General features: G+C 49.2%; 3 protein-coding genes across 3 annotated transcripts in view; all 3 read right to left on the minus strand.

Annotated features, from left to right (window-relative positions):
* LOC125956052 (tyrosine-protein kinase receptor) overlaps window positions 1–3,304 on the minus strand; it is a 14,397-nt gene extending 11,093 nt beyond the window's left edge. The window contains exons 1-2 of the mRNA XM_049687531.1: window positions 859–3,304; window positions 1–176 (exon numbers count right to left, since the gene is read on the minus strand). The exon at window positions 1–176 is cut by the window's left edge and continues 521 nt beyond it. Of these exons, the coding sequence (XP_049543488.1) occupies window positions 1–176; window positions 859–2,121 (1,439 nt within the window). The 5' untranslated portion in view covers window positions 2,122–3,304. The remainder of the gene's footprint in view (window positions 177–858) is intronic.
* Window positions 3,305–10,284: 6,980 nt separating this feature from the next.
* LOC125956131 (lactoylglutathione lyase) lies at window positions 10,285–11,836 on the minus strand. Its single transcript, XM_049687703.1, has 4 exons — window positions 11,606–11,836; window positions 11,433–11,533; window positions 10,757–10,980; window positions 10,285–10,680 (listed from the first exon to the last, which is right to left on the minus strand). Exons 2-4 carry the CDS (start codon window positions 11,496–11,498, stop codon window positions 10,437–10,439), a joined length of 534 nt encoding a protein of 177 aa, XP_049543660.1. The 5' UTR covers window positions 11,499–11,533; window positions 11,606–11,836; the 3' UTR covers window positions 10,285–10,436.
* Window positions 11,837–12,493: 657 nt separating this feature from the next.
* On the minus strand, window positions 12,494–18,133 carry LOC125956100 (SET domain-containing protein SmydA-8). The gene is made up of 4 exons (XM_049687645.1): window positions 17,902–18,133; window positions 14,084–14,226; window positions 13,888–14,028; window positions 12,494–13,810 (listed from the first exon to the last, which is right to left on the minus strand). Exons 1-4 carry the CDS (start codon window positions 17,923–17,925, stop codon window positions 12,535–12,537), a joined length of 1,584 nt encoding a protein of 527 aa, XP_049543602.1. The 5' UTR covers window positions 17,926–18,133; the 3' UTR covers window positions 12,494–12,534.
* Between the last annotated feature and the right edge of the window lie 4,866 nt (window positions 18,134–22,999).

Here is a 22,999-nt window from a genome sequence, read left to right on the forward strand (position 1 = left end):
GGTCCCGGCATCAGGCCGGTATGGTTCGATTCGGTTAGATTCGCACCGGTTACCACCTGGAAACCGTTTGGATCGTTTTCGTCCCAGGTCCAGGCACATTCCGTCTCGAAGTTACACCACATACCGAGGATCTCCGTCACGTCCGAGTGTTGCTCCGGCAACGTGCTCTGATAGCGCTACACGTAAGGGAAAGAAAGGGATGACAGAATTAGTACACACTAACTGCAAAAGAACTCTCTCTCTGTAGTCCAATCCCGTCCAAACCCAAACCTATTTAAAGCCGATGTCGATGTCGATAATGGATCGGAACCGTGAGCTCGGAACTAACGGATAAAACGTCAACAAAAAACCGTCAATATGACACCTCTTAGCTCGTCGTCGTTGCCCGTTGACCTAAGCAGGCCCTGGAGAAATGGCAACCTTGTGAAAATGTCTCTCAATACCGCTTGCTGGAATCTATTTTCGCATTGCTTCAAGATGCCCATGGTGACCATTAATAGCCTGTTTTGGTCAATCGCCAGCGGAATGGCTGAATCAGATGGCCTCGCGCCTTCAATCGGAGCCTGTCGACAGCCTTGACAGCTCGTGCGCTCCATTAATTATTCCAGCAGTCGTCGCTAACGCTGTTGACACGCTGCTGGCACAAATATAGAACTGATATCGCTGCTGCTCCTGGAGAGACTAGATGCCAGGCAAGTCTCGCAACATGAACATTCCATTTATCTCGTCTTAAACTTTCGAGACACAAGATTGATAACAAGGCGATAACATTCAAGTACTTTTAGGAAGCTCATCCTTTTATCGACATCGATCGACCGGTTCGTAGTGCTAATGCTAGAAGAAGCGCTTAAGTCTTACAATTTTGGCATCCTTGTTGATCCTCCGCAGCGCACCCAACGGATCGTCGTTGTTGAAGATGGAACTGACGGGACCGATGGTTCCCGGTGCTTGCTTAACGATACCATTGCTATTGCCACGACTCGGCGGCTTCGCACCGAGACTGGTCTGTCGTCCACTGCCGCCCAAACCACCACCACCACCACCAACGGCCTGTTTGCGACCGGTACTTTGGTGTGTGGATCCGAACGAGATCGGTTCACTGCCCGAATCAAGCCCGTTCATGTTGGTTTGTGTCTTTTTCTTGTGCAGTTCGGCCGCCAGCTGGTTAAGGGCGGATTTTTTGCGCCCCCGTTGCCGAACCACACTAAACCCACCCTGCGATTGGGGTTCCGTCGTTTTCGCGACACCCTGGGCCAGCGCCGGGTACAGTGGATCACCCGGTACCCCGAGATGTGCCGGGGCAGCGAAGCGTCCCCGGTTCGGTTGCTGATCGAACTGCGTCTTTCCTGCACCGCCCTGGTGTGGTGGTAGTGCCGGATCGAACCAACCACGGGGTGCATTACCCTGCGTATCGGTCGTCTTGGAGCTGCCCGGTGGTGAAGCCGGTGTTGGGAAGTACGGATTGATCAACCGATTGCTCGCTTGCCGTGAACCGATCGAACCGGCCTCATTACCACCGCTACGGGCCGCCCCAGAGTTCGGTACCTCACTGTGGGGTACCACTGCACCAGGGCCCGCCCCCACCCCCGCTCCCGCCCCTGGATACGAGTGTGGATGGTGGTGATGTTGGTTGTACAGGTGATGATGGTGCTGCTCATGCTCCCCATCATGCTCATGGTCTAGCTCCTCCAGCTGATCGTGATCTTCCACGTCCGAGCTGTCATACTCGTCGAACGAATCGTCGTCATGGAGACCGGGCACGTACGCCGGCGAAGCGGTCCGCGGTGGTTGCTCCGTTGACGTAGTACTCGTCGTCAGCACCGGATGGACGTTGATCACGCCGGTCGAGTTGAGCGGTGCACCGTACGTACTATTGCCGAGTGGTCGCTGGGCGGCCACCGCCGGTGGATTGAGAAGCAGCGGGAACAGCGCAATCACCACCACCATCATCACCATCACGGCAAGGGAGAATTTTCTCCTAACGCACAACAGCCTACTACTACTATTCCGGTGCATTCCGTCGTTCACTGTACTGCACCACCACTGAGCCGTGGTCACTGAGCCATTCCTTCTACCCCGTCTGCACCTTACGATCGTGGAACAGTTTTTTGCCATTTTCATTGTTTGTCTGTTTGTCTGTTTGTGTTCCCGGGGGGGCACTGGGACGTTGCTGCACTGCTGTTACACCCGCGCCTATCATTCACTAGTTTGATGGTGATGGCGGGCGGTCCGGTTGGCTCTTGGGCCTTGATAAACAACGCCTAGCACACACTACGACCATCACACACACACACAGACGAGTGCGCGCTCCAAATCGCCGGCGAGAGCTTTCTCTCCTTCTGCAGACCAGATTGGAGCTTTCACGAGCGCGCCCTCTCTCTCTCTCTTGTTCTCTCGTTCTCTCCCGCTCTCTCTCACTCTGTCTCGTCCTTATCGGAGCAGGACAAGTGCCCGCCGCCCATCAACAGTGGCAGCAGCAGTCGGCGACCTTGCGTTTGGGGCTGCGCTTCTTGCAGCATCCGAGCGTATGCGGCGTGTGTGTTGGTGTTTCGACAGTGGTAGTAGTTGTAGTAGTAGTAGCACTTGGTTGCCTTCTCCGGTTTCTCGTCGTTTCTGCTGCTGCTGATGCTGCTGCTGCTGCTTGGCCCTAGGCTTTTTACTCGTCGAACGAGCCGTCGGTAGAGGCTGTTCGAACCTGTCCTCCACCGCCGTACCACCGGAATGCATTTTCACGGTACACGCACACACGCACACACACCGTCACACGCGCTCGCGCACACGCTTACGCACTTACGTTACGAAATGAAGTACGGACCGAGAAGGCGGGAGGACGTGGCCCTACAGCGGCAGGTTCCTTGCTACAACAGGATGCCGTAGCGTCGCCTTCACTACGACGACATACGCCTATTGCGATGTTCTTTTCTTGCGTGATTTTTTTTTCACCAGTGTTGCAGCCCCAGCGACTGACGGTTTCGTCGCCTGCTCGGCCTGTTTTGTTTGCTGTTCCCGTGTGACGACGATAATACCTTAACCTCACTTTTCAACACCTTTATTTAGCAGGGAGTGGTACGTTGCGAAAGTAGACCTTTAACGTATTGAGCATTACGGCACGATGGCCGAGATCACTGCTTGCTGGCCCGACGGTTTCTATCCGGACGGACCGCTGACTCGCTAACACTGAAGTCACTGTTAATGGCGGTGGCCACAAGCCACCATGGTGCATGCTGCATGTCACTGAGCGTTGTTTTACGGGCACCGTACTAGGGTACATAACACATTACAGATGTAGTACGCACACACGCACACACACTAGCACATGCTGTTGGTGGGAAAGAACAATTCGTTAATCGTTTGATTTCGTCAACTAAAATGTCCGAACATTATTTTGCTAACGTGTGTTGTCTCACTTAATGGAAGAATCCTCCCATTTCACACCAACAGACACACACGCACGAGCGACACACGAGTCTCATCTTCAGCTGAAGGTCTCCAGATGGATGATGGTCACTGCAGCAACCAAGTCAACTTGGCTGGAGGCTTTCCCTTTTGGCTGCAACGTAAAACGTCTCTTACGTTGCTCTGATTGCGCCATGGGGTTGTTCTATTAGACCACGAGAAGCGGGGAGGGGGTGTGATGTATCGGAACGTATGGGGTGCGCCTGTGTGTGTGTCCGTGCGTGTGAGCAGCAAGTATGATAAGTGTGGGGGCGATTTTTCACTTGCTTCATTCATTCGGAAAAATTATTTTGCACGTACGCACACGTTCACGCCCCATTTCGGGGGTGGTTTGGCGGGAGCGAAAGGGGGGGGAGGTGCGTCGGCTGTTGAAAGGCTGTCGTCGGCGGGTTGCCACGGCTGAACGTGCGATGTGCGGGGGGAGGTGAAAATAAACCCCAAATAACTCCCTCAAGAGGCTGCGAGAAGAGAGATTGTCCTGCGAGAAAGCAGAGAGCGACGAGCGAAATAGAGAGCGAGAGAGCGAGAGAGAGAGAGAAAGCTGTACGTGTGTGTGTGTGTGTGTGCGTGGTTGTGTGTCGATGGCATTGGGAGTGGTAGCGCTGGTGGGCTGGTGGGTTGGTTATGGAAGAGGGGAAAAAAAATGGAGAAGAATTATCCAGCATCCATCCAGAGCCACGGAGAGAAAGCGGTGACCGGGGACCGGGAGGATGATGGCCCCCACAAGTTCTGGCACAAAACTTGGATTCCGTTTTTTCCACCCAAAAAAGGAAACACGTCACAGAGGACTCCCGGTGCGGCCCAATTTTCACAACCACCGATTGACCGATTTTCGTCTCGTATCTCCGGATACGTCGTCATTTGTTGGGGCGATGGAAAAACAGGGCGTACGTCGTCGACCGTACCGTAGGACATGAGCACACGCAACACGGCAAACATGCACACACACACACACACACACACACACACACACACACATGCACACACACACACACACACGCAGATGGTCCGAGATGCTGTGCTGGCAATTTAATAACTGCTTGTTAATGGACCAACAACCGGGAGTCACACAGTATCGGAATTCAGGTACAAGCGCCGTGAAAGCGCCCCATTTTTTTCACATCAAATGTCCCGGTGTGTGTGTGTGCGGGTGTGTGTCGCACTCCGGGATCAGCACCAAAATGGCCACCGTGATACGTTACGTTTGCACTCGTTAGCACAGTGCACTCCGGTCGCCCCCTGGGCCAGCCCTATTACACTTATAATGGCCAGATGGATGGCCCCGACTGGTGCTCCGGCTGCTGCTGCTGCTCCTTGTTGGAAGGTTCTCAGTCTCAGAGGCAGGTTACACGGTACTGGATCTGCACGGCACTTTGCACTACGTCTTGGCAGAGCCTTCACTGCTGCTGGAGTGTTTGGCTTGCGGGGTTTGGTCTGCTCTTCAGCGAGCGGCCAGCATCCGAAACGCTCTCTCTCTTGAAGCTCGCTCTCTCTCTCTCTCTTGCGATGATGAAGATGAAATCAGAGCCCAATCTTCCTGTCGCTCGTGACGATGGCTCGCAGGATCCCTTTTTCTCGCAATCCAGAATCCGGCACCCCTCCCTCTCTCTATCTCTCCGCGGTGTATTCTCTCTCTCTCTCTGTAACTCTCTCGGTGGTTGTTTTTTCTCCCTGCGCTTCAATAATGCGATTGCTTTAAAAGGTTTTTCGGCAGAAAAGCAAAAGATTACGGTCCTCCAAAGACATGTTCTAATGGACGCCCGTTTTTTGGACATCCTTTCTTCCCTCATTTAGTCTCATTTTTCTGGTTTACCGTTTGCCAATGGGATATGACGCTAAGCTAAGCCGTTATGTTACGTTCGGAGGCGTAGTGATGAGCAGCGCAGCTTTTGAAGAGAGCATCCTTTTCAACCATTTGTTTATTTCTTCCCTTCGACCTACGATACCGTACGGTCTTTTTCAAGAAAATAAAGAGATGAGGAGAGAAAGAGAGAGAGAGAGAGAGAGAGAGAGAAAGAGAGAGAAACGTAAAGTAGCATATCCGTTGTTCCATCCGGATGATTGCAAAACAATACTGGCGAGTGGCAAAAGCTCCCTTGGAGAAGCTTCATCGCAAGCGAGGCATCGTAAGCGTAACTCACGCCAAAAACCCTAATCAGCATCAGTACCAGCTAGCATCCTGATGCGTGTGAGTGGGCAGCTAGTAGTGGCGTAATAGAACGTGAGATCCTTTCGCCTAAGTAGGTCCGCCAAGATTCGGTGTTTCGGAGAAATGTCTGCTTCCTTCGCGAAACAAGCAACAGCTAGAGGGCAGAGAGGAGGCGCATGAATGCTTTTTCTCGGCCTTTGTAACTGTATTCGGATGCTAGAAGGTGGCAGTAACGCTTGTAACGACTGTTTTGGTTTTTAAAATGTCGTTTCCGATGGAATACCTCTCCGAGCAGTTCAATGGAGACGCCTGGTAGCTGACGATTTTGAACGGTTTTAAATGGAGTTTAAGTGGAAGCATTCATTGTTTTAGTGCAATCGTAGCAGCCATAGGATCATCCTGATCCAGCACCCTTTGCCTTGAAAGTGCCATCACGACTACGACGTAGTAACGGTCAAAAGAAAGTAAAATGTGACATCAAAACCAAAAAAACACTACCCAGCATTGGGGGTCCTCGATTTTCCGTACGGTAAGCAGCAGCTCGGCCACGGTTTACCTGCTTACCGGGTTGGGTGAGACATTTGGCCCTCAGCAAGCTACAACGCAAACGACAACGCGCCACGAATGGCGGCTTCTCGCCTGTGAGGGGCTAAAAATATATCTTTTACGCTCAGCGGAGTAAAAAAGGTGGCTAGCAAAAATCAGCGGATCCGCGGTAAGCGCGTGCAGCTTATTAATGCCGCATACCAGGTTTGGTTCGACGTTTATTTCTTTCTCTTTTGTTTTTTCTTTTCTATTTAGTTGGTTGTTTTTTCTTTTCTCCTGCTCCTTAATTGAGGTGCCATCGTCTTACGCGAAATGGTACCCCCGGCATATGTTTGTGTGTTAATGTAAACAGCCAAAAGAAGGACACTGGATGGAATGTGTTTTATGTGCGTTTTTCACACTAACAGTGCAGAGCATCCTCGAGGCCAACAAACAAACAACTAGCGGCAACGAGATGCAATCGATGACCGAGCGAGCCGGGTAACACCGGTGGGCAACCAGTGGCTTGTAAATAAATAATTGCCCCTTGATTGCACGACCCCGCCGATGCGCGTCACGCCAGCCAGACCGTGGATCGCGAGCGGAAACGATCACATCGCAGACAACGCGAGTGGCGCGCGAAGATTAAGAGGAGCGAGCAAACCGTTTCGCCGGCCAGCTGGCGACACGCGGCCTAACCCGTGTGCTCGACACACACACACGCACGCACACACAGTGGCTGGCGTAAATTAATTCCGAGAGGGAATTGAATTATTCCGTGTCCGTGAAACGACGTCAACAGCATCTTGAGCGTTGAGAGTTGAGTTGGGAGTTGAAATAAATCAGAGAGAACCATTCTGATTCCGATTGCATAGCAAATCAGAAGCATTCGCGCTGATCACCGACCTTTAACCTTTGTGCCTGTGTGTGTATGTATGTATGTGTGTGTGCACACAAGCGCGTGCATATGTGATAATTATGTCGGGGCAGATGCTGTCGTGCGGGGGAATCTCGACGTAAAATCCGTGCTGGTCCGTGATTTTAAACCAATCTATCGTCGTCTATTGCAACAGCCGGTGGTGCCGCTGGTCCACCTAGAATCTCACACGTCACGATCGAGAAGCAGAATAAGTCGCAAACCAAACCAAACCAAAAAAAAAAATGCAGCAGACGATCGCGCGCACGTGACGACCATTTGGATGTCCCCGAAATGCTTTATGATCGTCGTCGCCGTCGCCAACCTTAAATCCTAGTGTCTGTTGTTGCTCGTATCCGTTCGTGCAACGGACGATTTTCGGGGAAGCATTTGTTGGGATTTTTTTTCTCCGTCTCTTTTGTCATCACCATCTTCACAGTCCTAACAAATGGCCCATTTCCTGTGCCTAATTTTGCGCTGCTTACACCACATTTTCCACTCTATCTCTCTTTCACTTCACGCTCTTTGTCGCGAGCTGTCGCGAACCACAGCGCGACAAACTATCGAGCAACGGTCTGCATCTGCGGACCCTTTTTTGGCACAAGGCACCACTGGGACGGATCACACGACGCTCGGCGGTTACGACGACCAGCTAGTAGGACGTCACTGGTTCGTTTCGCGATCGTTACTGGTGCGCTAGCGGCAGGTTTGGAACCGAGTTGGCGGTCAAAACAAACCAAAACTGAAACGCGAAGAGAGAAAGAGAGAGTGATGTGAATGTTGACCACATTCACGACAAGACTGCTCTTGTTCTTTGCTCGGGCTCTTCTTACGCGAGAATTTGCGCTTCGGAGTGTCGTGGGCCCTCGAAAGGGAAATGTCGCGGGCCCTAGCGCGCACGGAAGGCCGGCGTGTGCTCGTGAGAGGGATGATCGTGTCAACGGAGGGTGCATTAGCACGGAGGGACGAACCTCGCGCTCGCATAAGACACACAGAGCACATGCTGGCGATGGCGTTCAGAGAGCTCGTCGGAGACGTGTACCGTGACGAAGATATCGTCGTCACGCCATCACGGTCGGCTTTTGTCGTGCAAACTGAGACGGAACCGTGTAGTTTGTAGGTGGTGAGGATCAGGGTTTCCAGTTTGAGGCCTTTTTTGGGATGTTTTTTCTTTCAATTTTTTGTTTTACTTGGCACTTTTGATTTTCTCTCGGTCACATCGCACATGTGTCACTTCGTTAAGACCTTTTAACATGCTACCGGAACCCCCATTTCCGTGGGGGGGATCGCACACTTCCGAATTCTAAATTTATCGTGCATCTCAACTCGACCTTCCTGTGCATCTTGGCGATGGTTTTACTGAGAAACTAGCGTTTTTTTCTGCTCTCTGCTCGCGACTGAATGACGCGCTCTGGATCGACCATCCTGTAGTTCTTTTCCTTCCAAACGGGTGACTTACGTATTTAATTTTAATATTTTTTGCATGTGGTTTCTTCTTTTTAGGAACTGACGTATCAGAAATTTTGAATCAATCGGAGGAAAATTGACAAAGATATAGCAATTCTGAAAGACCTCGTAATATACATTTCTCGTGCATCTCGAAATTTTTAAAAGATTTTCCCAAAAGCAATGTTTGCTAAGTCGACGTCCATCGTAATAGATACAAACATTGTTGATATTTACTTTTCTAGTATTGTCTGTTCCTCGGACATCCGCCTGGGCTTTTCGGCGACCCGCGCCGACCTTGAGACCCACTGTGGCTGGGGGAAAGCCTGCGCCTTGGCGCAACCTTTAGGTGCTTAGGCACGGTCCGTCTTAGTTTTGGGAGGAACGTTTTCGGGAGTGACGAGTATGTAAGGTGGTTTGAACAACGTCACTCCAAAAAATATAGTCGTTTCAGACCTGTGTTTTCGCGGTGCAAGTGCCTCGGCACTGCCACCCTCGCTGCGAGTCATCTCGAAAGAGGCATACAGCAGCAGGGTGGTAACGGGAAACCAAGCTAGTGGTTTAGTGGGTGAGAGTCCCACACTGTTCCTGAGGACCTTCCTCAGGTTCGTACATTAGTATTCCATCTAGTTTGTTAAACGAATAAAAAAAAAAAAAAAAAGTATTGTCTAAAGTTCAGCTTTTTTGGGCAAAATCGTAAACATTTCTCATTTTCATCTTCAAAATTCTATCAAAAATTGCAAAATCTGTAAGAAAAACTTTACCAGAATATCTCGAAAAAATAGAAATAGTATCAAGCAAGAAGCTGCGATGAACACCGTAAGAGGTGCACTTTTGCAGATGAATTGCGCCTCCTTTGCTGTATTTCTTTATTAATATTCATCACAAACTGTGGCCTAATATTCATAAAAGGTTGTGCTCCAATATGGCATAAAAATAATAAATAAAATCTAATGGCTTGGTCGCAAAAAATCCTCAAAAATGATCCTCTCTGATACTCCGATGAGTGTCTGTTGAGGTTCCCCATCAACGGTAGTCCACTCCATAAATAGAAAAACATAATTCGCGACTGAAATTGCACGAGGACCAGCTGCTTATCAGCCTTTATGCTTCCTGCGTTCCCGTTGTTAACGTTGCGCGAAAGATCATGCCAAATGGAGGGCGCGATGCATTGCGTTTGATCGGTCGTCACCAGGTGCCGAGCGTTCGTAAGGATTCCTATTTTAGAACCGCTGCGCACGATGCATCGCCATTCCAGGCCTAGAACCGCATCACTGCCGCCTGGCGAACTGGCATGATGTGCGAATTATGGCGCAACGAATCCGTTGCCACTAGCTGGCCATTCAGCAAATGCCGCCCGGATTCGCAGATGAATATGCTGGTTGCTTCATTCAACAGCTCGTTGACCGTTGCCACTAGTGCTTCACGGTTTCCAGCATTAAACTAGTTAGCAGCTGACGGAGCACAGACGACCGGACTCCGGAGTCAACGAACGGTGGAACGATGGAAACGAAACGAGCTGTAAATGGATGCATAATGCATAGCGTCTTATTTTAGCCGTCGGGGCGACGTTTGCCTTTCTTCGCAGCTGGCGTTGAGTTGTGTTGAGGACCATCATTGAGCAGATTGGCACTTAGGAGCAGAGCCTTTCACACGCAAATGGCGGGTAGATATCCATCAACTAACGCTTCGTTGGCAGGTGCATCTCCCTGTAGAGACTCGAAATAATGCTTTCCGCAATTATTAATACTTCGGAATGGCTGTTGCGTGAAACATGATTTGAGAATTTGGATCGCCAAACGCTTTACTGTATGTAAAACAATTTCCCATTTATTAACGTATCCCGTATTGATTTTAATACAACTCGCTCAATTCGTTTGCAACGTAGACGAGTGTTCCATTGTGTTCAACAAAAGGCACACATACACCGAATGCACCAGCACATTAGTGAGCAGGTACGGTGGAAGCGTTAAAGATTTCAATCCAATAACCGTCCGGATCTTTGATGAACGCCAAACCCTTCATGCGCCCTTCGTCCGGTTTCTTGATGTATTCCACCCCAAGGCGATCGAACCGTTCGCAGGCCTTCTTTACGTCGGGAACCATGATACCGATGTGGCCATAACCGCGTGGATCCGAATTGCCGTTGTGGTACTTAAACTCCGGATCATTCTCCGTGCCCCAGTTGCTGTGAAGAGATCGTGATCGAGAGAGGTCATGAAACGATGGATCTACTGATGACTCGTCTGCTGGCCTCCACTTACTGAGTCAACTCCAGAGTGGCCTTACGGCTCATCGCCCACTGTATGCATTCTTTGCGATCCGTTGGCTGGTTAGCGATGTCCTCGTAGCCCATGAAGTACAGCGAGAACTTGGCTTCGGCAAAGTCCAGCTTGCACAGTAGGCTCATGCCGAGCACCTCGTTGTAAAACGGCAACGATGCCCGTGGATCCTTGATGCGATACATCGTTTGCTGGAACAGAAAGTTCTAACGGCGAGCATGGGAAAAAAGAAGAAGAAAACCAGGGCATTAGATGGAGGAGCATTGAACTTGCAGTAAAGCCGATCGCTATGGACGGAATGAGCATGATGCCATAAACATGAACTAAGTGATAAGATAACGATTTTATGAATGTCATTCTACTCGAGGCGCGCCGGTGGCAAAGAAGCGATGCCTGAACGGTTGCCTCATTGAATAACAAAACCAATCGGCATCGTGTGCGTTTTAGTAAACACATGGGCAACACTTGGGATAAAAATAATCTAACATTATACAATAGAAGGAAGCCGAAGGGCGCATCCCGGAAGCAACTACCAAAGCTTGGTAAATAAGCAACAATCTGCTTTTACAAACTGTTGCTGAACTAGTTTTAATTATCTGTTTAATGAATTAGGTTTGTGATGCTACCTTTTTATAAGAAACAAAAAAAAGAATCTAACCTTAGTTTCAGCATCGGGCAGCTTCAGCAGCTCCTTGGCTTCCCGGTCGGTTAGTCCCTCGCTCATCCTGCGAGCTTTCTGATTATCCGGCACAAAAAATCCTAAAATTCAATAGTTAAATTATTAGGGTCTAAAAAAAATTCAATCAATTTAAAGTAACAATAACGTCTTACGATTAGGAGCAGCAACTTTACCGGACCGGCTTGATCGGACGCAAATTTTGTTTTTTCCCAAAAATGTCACTCGAGAACAATTAAAAATCCATGTAGCCAAATGCTGGCCGAAAAGCGAACGAGCGCAGAGCGCGAAACTCGTTCCGATTTGAGTTCGTTCGCCGGCACAAGGTCCGCTGAACGAGACCCCATTTCTACGCTGTTTCGGAACCGGATTTCGTTGGAGCGTGAAAAAGGGGGGAATCCGAACGCGTTTACTTTTGGCTCTACCGAGCGTGCGCACGAGTGTGCTCGCGGTTGAAACTGATAAGTCACGCATTTTAGCATGGTGTGCTCGGTATAAATTCGGTATTTCCGAGGTAAGCGAACGTATAGTTATGTCATTATATTTGTCTAAAATAATCTATAGTAACAATAGTCAAATGATTTTTACTGTTTTATCAATATTTCTTGATAGTTTATTAGTTTTTGGATTTTTTGGAAAATTGAAGTTTTTGGCAAGAGATTGCGGCAACTCGTTGCCCAAACGGGCGTCTCCATCATCATCAGCTAATCGACCAAAAATTAAAATCAAGTTTTTCCTAATTAAAATTGACTTCGAGAGCCAGCTCGAAAGTTTATATTTAGCGTATTAGTGGGATCTTGAAAATTATAATAAACTTATTTTGAGGTAATAGTTGTTAAAGTGTGGACCCGGGTTTCGAATCTCCACCAATCCGCTGGAAATTTGTTTACTTGCATTTATTTGCTTGCTTTATTCATCTACTCGAATTCGAGGAATTCGAGCAGTTCAATTCATTCGAAAATTTGAAGACTCGCGGGTTTTCGACTCGCAGCCGCGATAAAGAATTTTGGTTAAATCAATTTATTCCACGTGTATGCAAATTTCCATTTATTTGCTGCTCAACAAACACCCAAACCCCCCTAACTTAAATAGCGCCCATGTTTTTTAGCGCATCCCTTGCGGCCACCGCTATCCCATACTCCGGACTGCCCTCCGGTTCCATCGCCAGAATTCGTTCGCTTTCCCGCAGCAACCGTTGCACTTCCTTCAATCGATGGCGCAGTTCCGTTCGCTGAATCGTTCCCCCTTGGAACAGCTGCCCAGCCTCGATCATCAGCGGAACATGCAGCTCGTACATAATGGTCCCTCGCAGCCGGCTCAAACCCGGCTCCAGCTGATCGACCACCTCAAGCAAATCCCGACAAATCGTTTCCTTCCGCTTGAGTTGCTCCGGACTCAGCTCAGGGATGAGATATCCATCGATCTTCCCATACAGCTCGCACAATGAGTGCTTCGCCGACAGCAACAGGTAGTGGTTATCATGCAACACCGCACCGTAAGTCTGCAAAAACTGTTCGTAGCCCTCCACATCATTGCCGTCGATACAGTCCAGCCTCTTGGACAGTCGCTCCAACAATACGCCAATCGTTTGACTGGAAACGGTGGCCGGACACAGCGTACACTTCCAGTCCGATTCCTGTTCAAGCGGTTTCATCGGCAACAGATATCCCCGGTGACACTTGGTACACCGTACGGCACTACAATTCGTTCCAAACTCAGTCGGATCCCGGCACCTTGCACAACTGCACCAAAAGAACTTTTCCTCGCTCAAATGTTGCCGCCGTTTCAGGGTTCCTTGTAGGATGTAAGCGTACGTCAGCGTGAGCGGTTCTCCGGCCTTCACTTCACGCAACGTACGCACCGTAAGCAGGTGTGTCCGGGGTGCATCCGTATGGCCCGTGTTCGGTGTACAGTCGTGCATCAGTAGGTACGCCTCGGGGAAGAGGGCACGAGCTTTCACCGGTTCCTGGCCCACTTCGAACGCGTTCACCTCGATCACACCGCAAACCGTGTGCAGCTCTTGCTCACTGAACTCGGTAAAGCCCCAATCGTCCCGGATTCGGCTTACGATCTCCTTCTGGTTACGTTTCCACAGCTTCGGGATGTCCTGACGGATGGTGTTCAGTGGATCCATCTCCTGGATTCCTCGGTATCGTGCCGGATCGACGGTTTTGAGCAGCATACAGCGAAGCGTGAGTATCGCTTCGTACATCAGCTTCAGCTCCTTAGCGGTCGATGCCTGTAACAGCCTTGCTACGGCTTTTTCGCGCAGTGGAATGCATTCTAGCGTTCGGTGAGTTCCGTCGTGCGCGAGTCCCGGACAGGCTGGCGAGCAGATGGGCCAACTGCAGACGTTGCATCTAGGTTTTTTGGGGAGGAAAAAAGCCCCGGTCCAGGATCAGTGTTATCATAAAATCATGGTGCGTGTGCTCCTTACCGTATCTGCGGACTTTCGGCCTCGAACGTTCGGTGACAGCCCAGACAGACGGGGTCACTCTCAGCGCAAGGACCCACCACCAGCGGCAGAACTTCGATGATCGTTTCTCCGGCCTTTAGATCTTTCGAGGCAACGATATATCTGGCAAAGTAAAAGACATTAACTCTCTCGTCGCGTACTGCTTCAGGAGACTCACCTTCCAACCTGATCGGAGCGCTTCACGGTATATGGTTTGTTGGAGCTTGCATCTTTTGCAGGCTGGCGATCTGGCACCTCTGGAAGGTCGGGCTGGTTCTCACTGCTCGTCACGACACCAGCTGCAGCAGGCTTCTTGTGTTTCTGTCGGCCGGAATAGGGAACATTACAATCTGAATTAATAAAACATTCCAGCCTTTTCCGCGTACACAATAATGGGATTCACGATTTATTTTCGTTGCATAATTGATTTCAATTAACCATATTGAACCACTGATCGGCAAACAGAAGGTGCGAACAGGTATGTGTCCCGTGTGTTCCCCGGGTATTACATCGATTCAACCGTGCGGCCATTTGTCCGTCGCAATACTAACGAATTGCGTGCGGGGGAAAACTGCAAACACATCATAAACGGTGGTCTACGGGGCGATGTTTTGCGCCACACAAATGGAATTGCAAATCGTTGCATTCTGCCATTTTGTAGCCATACCCCATCCTCTTGTCCACGCTCCACGCCATCGGCACATTGCTTTCGGGCCCTTTTTCGGGCACCAATATGGGCCCCGGCGGACAAATTCGGAATCGGCGACGCGAAAGCGCGATTCGCGCGACTGTTTACGTACTTAATTAATTTGCCTCACGTCCTCACGTGTGTGTGTGTGTGTGTGGGTGTGTTTGTTTGTGTGCAAGGAGGAGGCCACGGCACCGGTTGCATCGAATATTACCGAGCGCAAAACCCGTTATTGCGCGGAGTTTACAGCACTTCAGCGCATGCATCCCGGGGCGCAATGCAATTAATGCGCCACGAAAACCCCATTTTGCGCTGTTGCATCTCGCGCCATGGCCACGTTTCGGGGCGGAGGACCGCGCACGGACACCCTCGCGGTTCACGCGGCTCGGGCAATTAAGCTTGGAGTTGGCCCGGCTGTTTCCCGGCCTGGACTCTATTTTCGCACTTTTTTTTCGTGTTTTACATTTTTTAAAAGCATTTCACGATAATTTATGGATAATATGCGTGTGTGCGAATGTGTGTGTGTGTGTGTGTCTCTCTCGAGGGGGTGGCTTTAAAACAGTCCTTTAATGTGCAGATTAATTCTTAATTGGATCATTCTCGTGAGTGCAGAGCGGTTGCAGAGGTAGCTCTGCACCGAAAGCGAAGTGAATGTATTTCGTTAATTACTTCACTTCAGGTTTCCGGGTACCTGAACTTTAATCACCTTGGTGGTGGGATGAAGGATTCTTGAAAAGCATTTGGGAGGCAAAAGCCACGAGGGTGGTACTTATGAAGAATTATTCTTGATTTTCTGGCAGCTCATGTATATTCGGATGCACTAGAGTTGGAATATTATTCAAGAATAGTAGATATCGATCTAGCTCTGAACTAGAAGCACTCAGGTTCCTTAAAACATCTTTAAAACTAATAACTCACATTTGAACATATTTCTATAGGAATACACTCTGGAACATAATAACAATGGAACATAATTTTTGGACTTGTTTTGAATCCTATTTCACATATTCTCTTTCTGTATTTTGGAAAATTATTAGATAGGACGATTTGTAGCGCCTTCCAAAACACAACACTACTTCTGCAACTAAGAACTTGCTAGAATGGTTTCGACAAATTAAGATTATCCGCGGCAGCATTTACATGATTTAAATTTGATCATTTTCTGTTGCAAACACTCTTAAATAGTTTCTAGCGTCATACTTTGTGTTTCTATATTTGTAATACATATTGCAATTGCAATGATCATCAAATTAAATCATCCAATCTTGCTTATAAACGATGTGGAACATCTTATTTTGCAAGAAACATTGGCATTCTCAACAAAATAACTGCCCAAAAACAAGTTTTATGTGTTCTATCAGAAAAGTTATCATCTATCAGAAAAGTTATCACCGACATGCCAAAGCCAATAGTCCAATAGTCTCCATAGAAAGAAGAATAGCTTGTTTTTGGAACCAAATGTCCATAGAGTAGCAGCAGCAACAACAAAAGAAAGCCAATCGCTTAGCAAACTACGGACACACGCAGCATAACGCTTCATGAAATACGATTTTTCATTCGGAATACATTGTCCCCGATCCCCGATTGATCTAATCACACTTGGCACTCGCCCGAAGGACACCGAACGAACCGAAAGGACCGCACGCAAGAAAGGGCGACATCTGATACATATGTTGCCTGCCTGCCCGGTACGCTCGTACGGGACACGTGCCTCAAGATGCTCAAGACCACCGCGCCAACCGAACCACCACGAACCATAGCAACCCCCTCTCGCCTGCCCCGTTGGCTGACAGCCAGATTTTGTCTGGCATCTTGAAACGCATCGCCATATGGAAAGGCGCGATATGGAAAACGACGACGCGCGGTCCCCTTCGGATAACCGACGGATTGTTGCGCCTTCGTCTGTCAATTGGCAAGGCAAGGCAGACACAGGGCATCCAGAGGTCCGGCGTTCACGGTGGTTGCATCGTTGCATCTGCATTCGTGAACTTCGATCGTTTATTATAATTTTCACCATTTTTCCTCCTCCTTCAATCTAGTAGCCTTGCCTCGCTGGGGTTTCTTCAAATATAAATAAACAACGAAACCGCGAAGCAGAACCGTTCCCCATGGGGACACCTGTTGTTGGTGGCCGCGTGCACCATCAGCTGCTATATCATCATCGTGCGCATCCTTCTCATCATCTTCACGCGAGAAGAGCACCCTCGTGGATCCATTCAAGGCCATTTATTATCCAACACATCGTGTATCGTGTAGACTGAGCACACCAACGCAGACAGACAGACAGACAGACCGAACACGTTTGCAGCCATCTTGCCAGAGCCAAACCAGTTAGCCAGCTTCTTTCACGCCAACCGCACAAGACAGTGACAATGTGTGTGTCGCTGCCAAAAACAGGAGGGGGTGCGAAAATGCTGCTAAACGAGGCTGATGGTGCCGCTGCCGCTTAATAGTTTCGTCGAAAGCCAACGCGCGTGCGATCGTGTCACGCACGCGAAACAATTGGCCAAGTTCCTCGTTTCTAGCGGAAAGGTGGGACGTTTTATAATTAACTCAATAATTGCAGCGCCCCTTCCCCCCTCCCTCTCCTCCCTTTTGGGGCGGTTCCTTTGGTCGTGTGTCGTCGGTGTAATGTACCGTAACCTCCCTTCGGTGCCTTCGGTGCAACAAAAGATGCAACAACAAGGCAACTCACTCTCTGGTTCTCTTCTTTTGGTGGTGCGCTCAAGGCTAAGCAATGAGTGTGAATTGTATGCTCCCCGTCCCCTTATAACAATGTAATCCGCCGCACACACCCGCAAAACCGGGACAGGGTGCAGACCACCGGGAATGCCGAGAAGGAAAATGTTTACAAGTTGACAATTAACTTTGAATTAGCTGCCTGACGTGACGCACAATCATCCGGTTGCATGCATGCACACAGAGCGAGGGTTCGTTGTAGTAGTACGGGGAAAGGAATCTGACGAAATAATTGAAATTACGGGCTGCCAGGCGTCTCCATTTTCGTCGAGGGATGATCTGACAGCCACAGCAACCCCCAAACAACCCTTCTTGTCGTTGTCAAGGGTTTGCTTTTGAGCACTTTTTTGAGAGGAGGCAATCAACAGGTGCTTCATGGTTGTTGTTCCTGTTCCTGTGCGACGTACGCTTGCTTCGATCATCCCCCGTGCACCCTTCCGGTGAAAAGGGAGCATTTCAACTGGCGATCGAAATCGTAATCGAATCCTTGTCCGAACCATAACCCTTCACATCCTTTTGCACACATACACAGACACAAATACATACACACACACAGGGATTGGGTATACCTTCTTACGATGATTGGACGGCATCTTGGGTTCGGTCCGGACACGACGTTCAACTCGACTGACCACGGTCAACGTCGATCACTGAGGGGTAAAATCAATGATTTCGTTGATTTCGATACGCCATTCGCGTTCTTTCACTTTCACGACAAATTTCACCGCACGAGCCGCACACTCTGTCACCTAAACAGTAACGGATGCCACTAGCAGCAGCAGCTGCTGCTGCTCACCATCCGTGGCGTGCGGTGCGACGATGGATTCCGTACTCCGTGTGCTATTAGCTCCGTTCACCGTCGTCGTCGTCGTCGTCGTCGTCGTCGTCGTCGCCATCGTAGCGAGAAATGTGTCTTCGTCTCTCTATCACCACCTCTCTCGCTCTCTCTACTGCACACTCTTTCTCTCTCTCTCTCTCCCTCTGATGTGTCCACTAGCATATATCTTATTTTTAGAACCAAATCACTCTGCCATACACACATCTGCCGCCCGTCGCTCCCGTTTCTCCAATTCGGAAGCGGCGAAAGCGGTTGAAGATCATCCCCAAAGCCCCTTCTGCTTTCCTCCCCCGTCAAGGGTGTGGAAATATTCGAAATGCCACCGCACAAACACACCCGGCGGCACCGTGTTATTTATTTATTGTGCTTTTGGCCGATTTGATTTCGCTGGACGGCCACGGATTGGACGCCAGATGTGTTGTTTTTTTTTGGTTGTTTTGGTGTGCGCCGCCACATTAGCCGTGCTCGATCGTGCCGAACCGCAAAAGATGTCTTTGATCATCCGGAGCCAAGCAGCACCGGTCACCGGTCACCGGTCACCGGTCATCATCAGCATCATCATCATCATCGCCCCGACACCCACTTGTTGCATCGCTAACCCCCGGTGGGGAGTGGGTAATTCTCGGTGACAAATGACACCCGATTTGCGCACGATTTGACGCCGCGCAAATGGTGGTCGAGCGAGCGCGCGCGCGCGTGTCAACCGTCCCTCCCTTCCCTCGCTCTGTGTTCGATCTTTTGAGGGAAGCGAGAGAGGGTAAAGATGGTGGAAAGCGCGGAGAGCAATGTTTTGTTTTTTGCTGCTCGTGCTGTAACCAGCGACGGTAATCCGTGCGTTTTCCGTCTTCGTCGACGATGTCGGATACGTAACTCGAGCTACTCCTTTCCTTTCGGGGTTTTGGGGAGGGTAGCAACCCTCCCCCCCCCATGTACCCTGTGCCTGTCGCCGTCTGTCAAACAGTCAATTAAGTTACACGCATGTTTCCCCTTTCGCGCACGACTGGTGGATCGCTGAGGATCTTGCAGCCGAACCTCACGGTGCAGTACAGAGTGTTGAAGCTAATTTTACCCTCAATCAATTCCACACCAGACTTAGAGAGACGGGAAGGCAGGGGGTTGCTCTCCACAACCAAACGCAACGATCGTCACACTAGCAGAAACAGAGCGCTAGACTGCGGTTGTCTTTACGCTGTCACACTTGCGGACGGCGCTAACGGTGTCTTTACCAGCGACTTCTATGGCTGCTGCTGCTACGTTGGACACTGTCTGTCCGAGGATCTGCCCTGTCCGTTTCCCAAACACGTACACAAACCCCAACTGACACCTGTCCATCGCAATGATTTTGAAATAAATCAATAAACACACACACACACACACACGCACACATAGGGAGTGTCGTGCTCTTTGATCTGTACGCGGTTGGTGGCTGTCACAATGTAGTGCATGTTGAGCGACTACATCAGCGCAGCACGATCGCGGTTTGCAGTAGTGGAGCGAATCAAGTGCTGCTGTTGATCCCGCAACGCGCACCAGGGTTCCCAACAAATCAACAATCTCGCACCGCGGCACGTCGCCATTTTGCAGGAGGAGAAAAGGGAGTAAATCGAATCAGATCACTCGGTAGATGTGCGCGTGTTTGTATGTGTGTGGCCACAGTGATGGACCAAACGATCGCTACACTTTCCTTGCACTGTAGCCACCAACAGGGATGATAGATTTAGGCATTTTCACCCCTCTTGAAGGTTGATGAAATGAAAGTAGAGAAAAATGGGGACCGAAAAGACATTTTAAAAATCATTTCATCTTTTGCTAGCTAAGGCGAAGGGTACAAGGGAAGCAGGGTGTTGAAAACGCGGTATGAATGTTAATAATTGCCAACGCCGTAACCACACACACGATCGCGCGTGTATAATGTAGCACGTGCTCGAGTAGTATAATTATGAGAGTGATGAATGAAGCAACGCGAACGAGAAGCGTTGGTGGCAATTTGGTGTATCTGGTGGTGTTCTAGACCTTATGCTTTCCTACTCTTCCAACAGACCACTTCTACTGCTCCTCTTGGTTTAGAAGATGCTGCAGTGTCGAGATTGCGGGAAAGGTTTTTAAGGTTATGGGTTTATTGCGATATTTTTGAGGTTATGGTAACCAGACGTAGGTTGCTGTGTGATAGTTGAAGTTAAAAGGGGAATTGAATTGAGCTGTTCTGCTGCCTAAAACTTAAAGTTACACCATCCAACAATTCATAGTTCTAATGTTTTCCAATCGACACACGACACAATAAGCAACTAAGGTGCAGAGTCCTTTGTTTAAAGCACCAACATCGCTATCTACCGAAACAAACCAAATAACAAACCAAATCACAAACCGACAATTTAGAAACAACAGGCATGCTGCGTCCTCTTGCAGCCCGAAAAGTCACGCTCGTCAGAAATTCCCTTTGCTTCTAGCTGGCACGATTTTCCGCAATTTTAATTGATGTTTCGCGTTGGCATTACCGACCGTGCCGTGATCTATGATATCTGGGCTGCGAAAGGGGTTTTTCGCAGCAGCACCAACCCCCCGACACGTGTTTCTAGTGAAAAGGGCTGTCGTTTATGAGCCAAAAAACGGGGGACGATTGCGCCGCGTCGAAATGGGTGACGCTCGCGGTTTGAACTTGCATTTCGTGTCATGATCAACTGCTTCCGCCGGTACGCGGCCATCGCCGGGAGCGCAATCAGCGCGGCCGATGATTTACCGTTCGTGGTAATGACGTAGCGTGAAATCAGTGGATCGTGCGTGGGGAGAAGCGTTTAAAATATATGTATTCGTTGCTATAGATTTCGGTGTTAGTACCATAACCGGTCTCCATCAACAATTCGTCGAATCTGATCTTTAACTGACCCCTTGCACGCCCTCAAAAGCGAAAGAGAGTGTTTCACGCTAAGAGCAACGCTAATTAGTCACACAAGATTACAATTTTTCGTAAGCCTCCTTCTCAAGTCAATTTGGCGTCCATCTGTCAGTTGCGGGGTTTTCCCCTCCCGCGTTCAGCAATCCGCCCGCAAAACCGACCGACGACCACGAACGCACGAACATGATTAATGAATGTAGCATGTTTTACGGATGCCACGGATTGCCGAAGGGGTGAAAGGAGTTCCTCGCCGAAAGGGGTATATATTGACGATCGTTTTTTTTTCTTTCGACTTTTGGTTTGCTCCATTTCATCACCGCAATTGATGGTGATGGAAGACGATGGCGATCAGGAGAAGGAAAGCTGAAGGCTGCTGCTTGGCTCGTCCCTTTGACACGCTAGCTGACACGGAACATGAATCCCCTGAGCGGGTGGAGGAGGAGCCCCTCGTGGAAGCGCTATTTTTGGCGGTTTGGCGGTGGACCAACCAAGCACCAACCGAGCGGCTCCGTTCTGTATCATCATGGACACACCATCATGGGGATTGTTGACGCTGCTCTTGCTGGCATTTTAATGAAGGCGCACGAAGGTGAATAATTAAAACTCGAAACCGGCGTGCTGGATTCATGCTACACGCCTGTGTTGGTGTGTGTGTGTGTGTGTGTGTCTCATGTGCAGCATATACCGGATCATATTGGCAACGCATCAAGAAGCGGGGAGAGTTATTTTTTGGTTGGCAAACTGCTGACGCTGCCCGCTGTTTGGCTGGTTTGGGTCACTCTGTTTACCGCAAAGGAATCGGCAATACGCGAGCTTGGGCGAGAAATTGGGCACGCAAAATGCATTCCACAGTACATTAGCGCCATCGCGCAGCATGGCCGCAACGCAACGACAGAAAGGCACGAAAGGCACGAAAGGGAACGCGCTTCAACACCTGGAAGCCGGCGGCGGTGCGAATGTTTGCCATTTTTCATGCCCCTTGTGCCCCAGACCGCTATTAATTTTCGGCCAGGCGTAAAAGCACATTCCGCACACACACACACCCAAACACACACACGCACGGTCTGCTCCTTTCGCCGGGTTCGTTCGCCGAGGGAACCATGAGCTTTGATCCTCGCAATCTCGCGACCTGGTTGGGTTCGGCGAGGAAATGATTTAAAATATGTTTTCCTGGACGCGCACATTTTCCTGCGGCAACGAAGTAGTCCTTTGGTGCTTTTTGCTGCTGCTACTGCCATGGTGTTGCTGCCATAATTAATGTACAGCCCATCCTCATTAGCACGATACGCGAAACTGATTTGCGGTTGTTAATACGCAGATTCCAGGTCAGACGCGAAGCAGACGGACACACAATTTGCAAATAATGATCAGCTTACTAAAGGACAATTCTTTAAAGCGAGTCATAGACGATCATATTATCCCTCATAGCATCCGGGTACGTCTAGCACATAGACCTTCTGTTTGAGAAAAGAGGACAAATGAATCGAAGCAACACTAAACACCAAATGCTATATGCTAAATATCGGTCTGGTTCGATTCTCGTGGAAGAACGATTACCTTTAACGATTAATTTGTTTGGCGACAGCAAAAATCTAACGCAGAAAAATAACGTCTATGGATAGTTCAACGGTTATTGTTAAGTCAAAGATGACAGTGATATTTTTTTAAAGTGATGAAGAACACTAGATTGCGGTAATACAAATCAATTTATAAGATTATGTAATTGTCAAGCTCTATGTACTCGTTGAGATTCAAATAATGCATCGTAAAAAGTACCTATTGCACTAGGAAAAGGAAAAGTTTTTTTTTACCTTATTTTTTTTAATAAAGTAAAAAATGCAAAAAAAACTCTATCCCGAAGATAATCAAATCCAACGTTTTTGGCAGAAAAAAAACATATGTTTACCGAAATGTTTTCAAACGACCGGTAAGCATT

Source organism: Anopheles darlingi, chromosome 3, assembly GCF_943734745.1.
Source record: "Anopheles darlingi chromosome 3, idAnoDarlMG_H_01, whole genome shotgun sequence".
Classification (NCBI taxonomy): domain Eukaryota; kingdom Metazoa; phylum Arthropoda; class Insecta; order Diptera; family Culicidae; genus Anopheles; species Anopheles darlingi.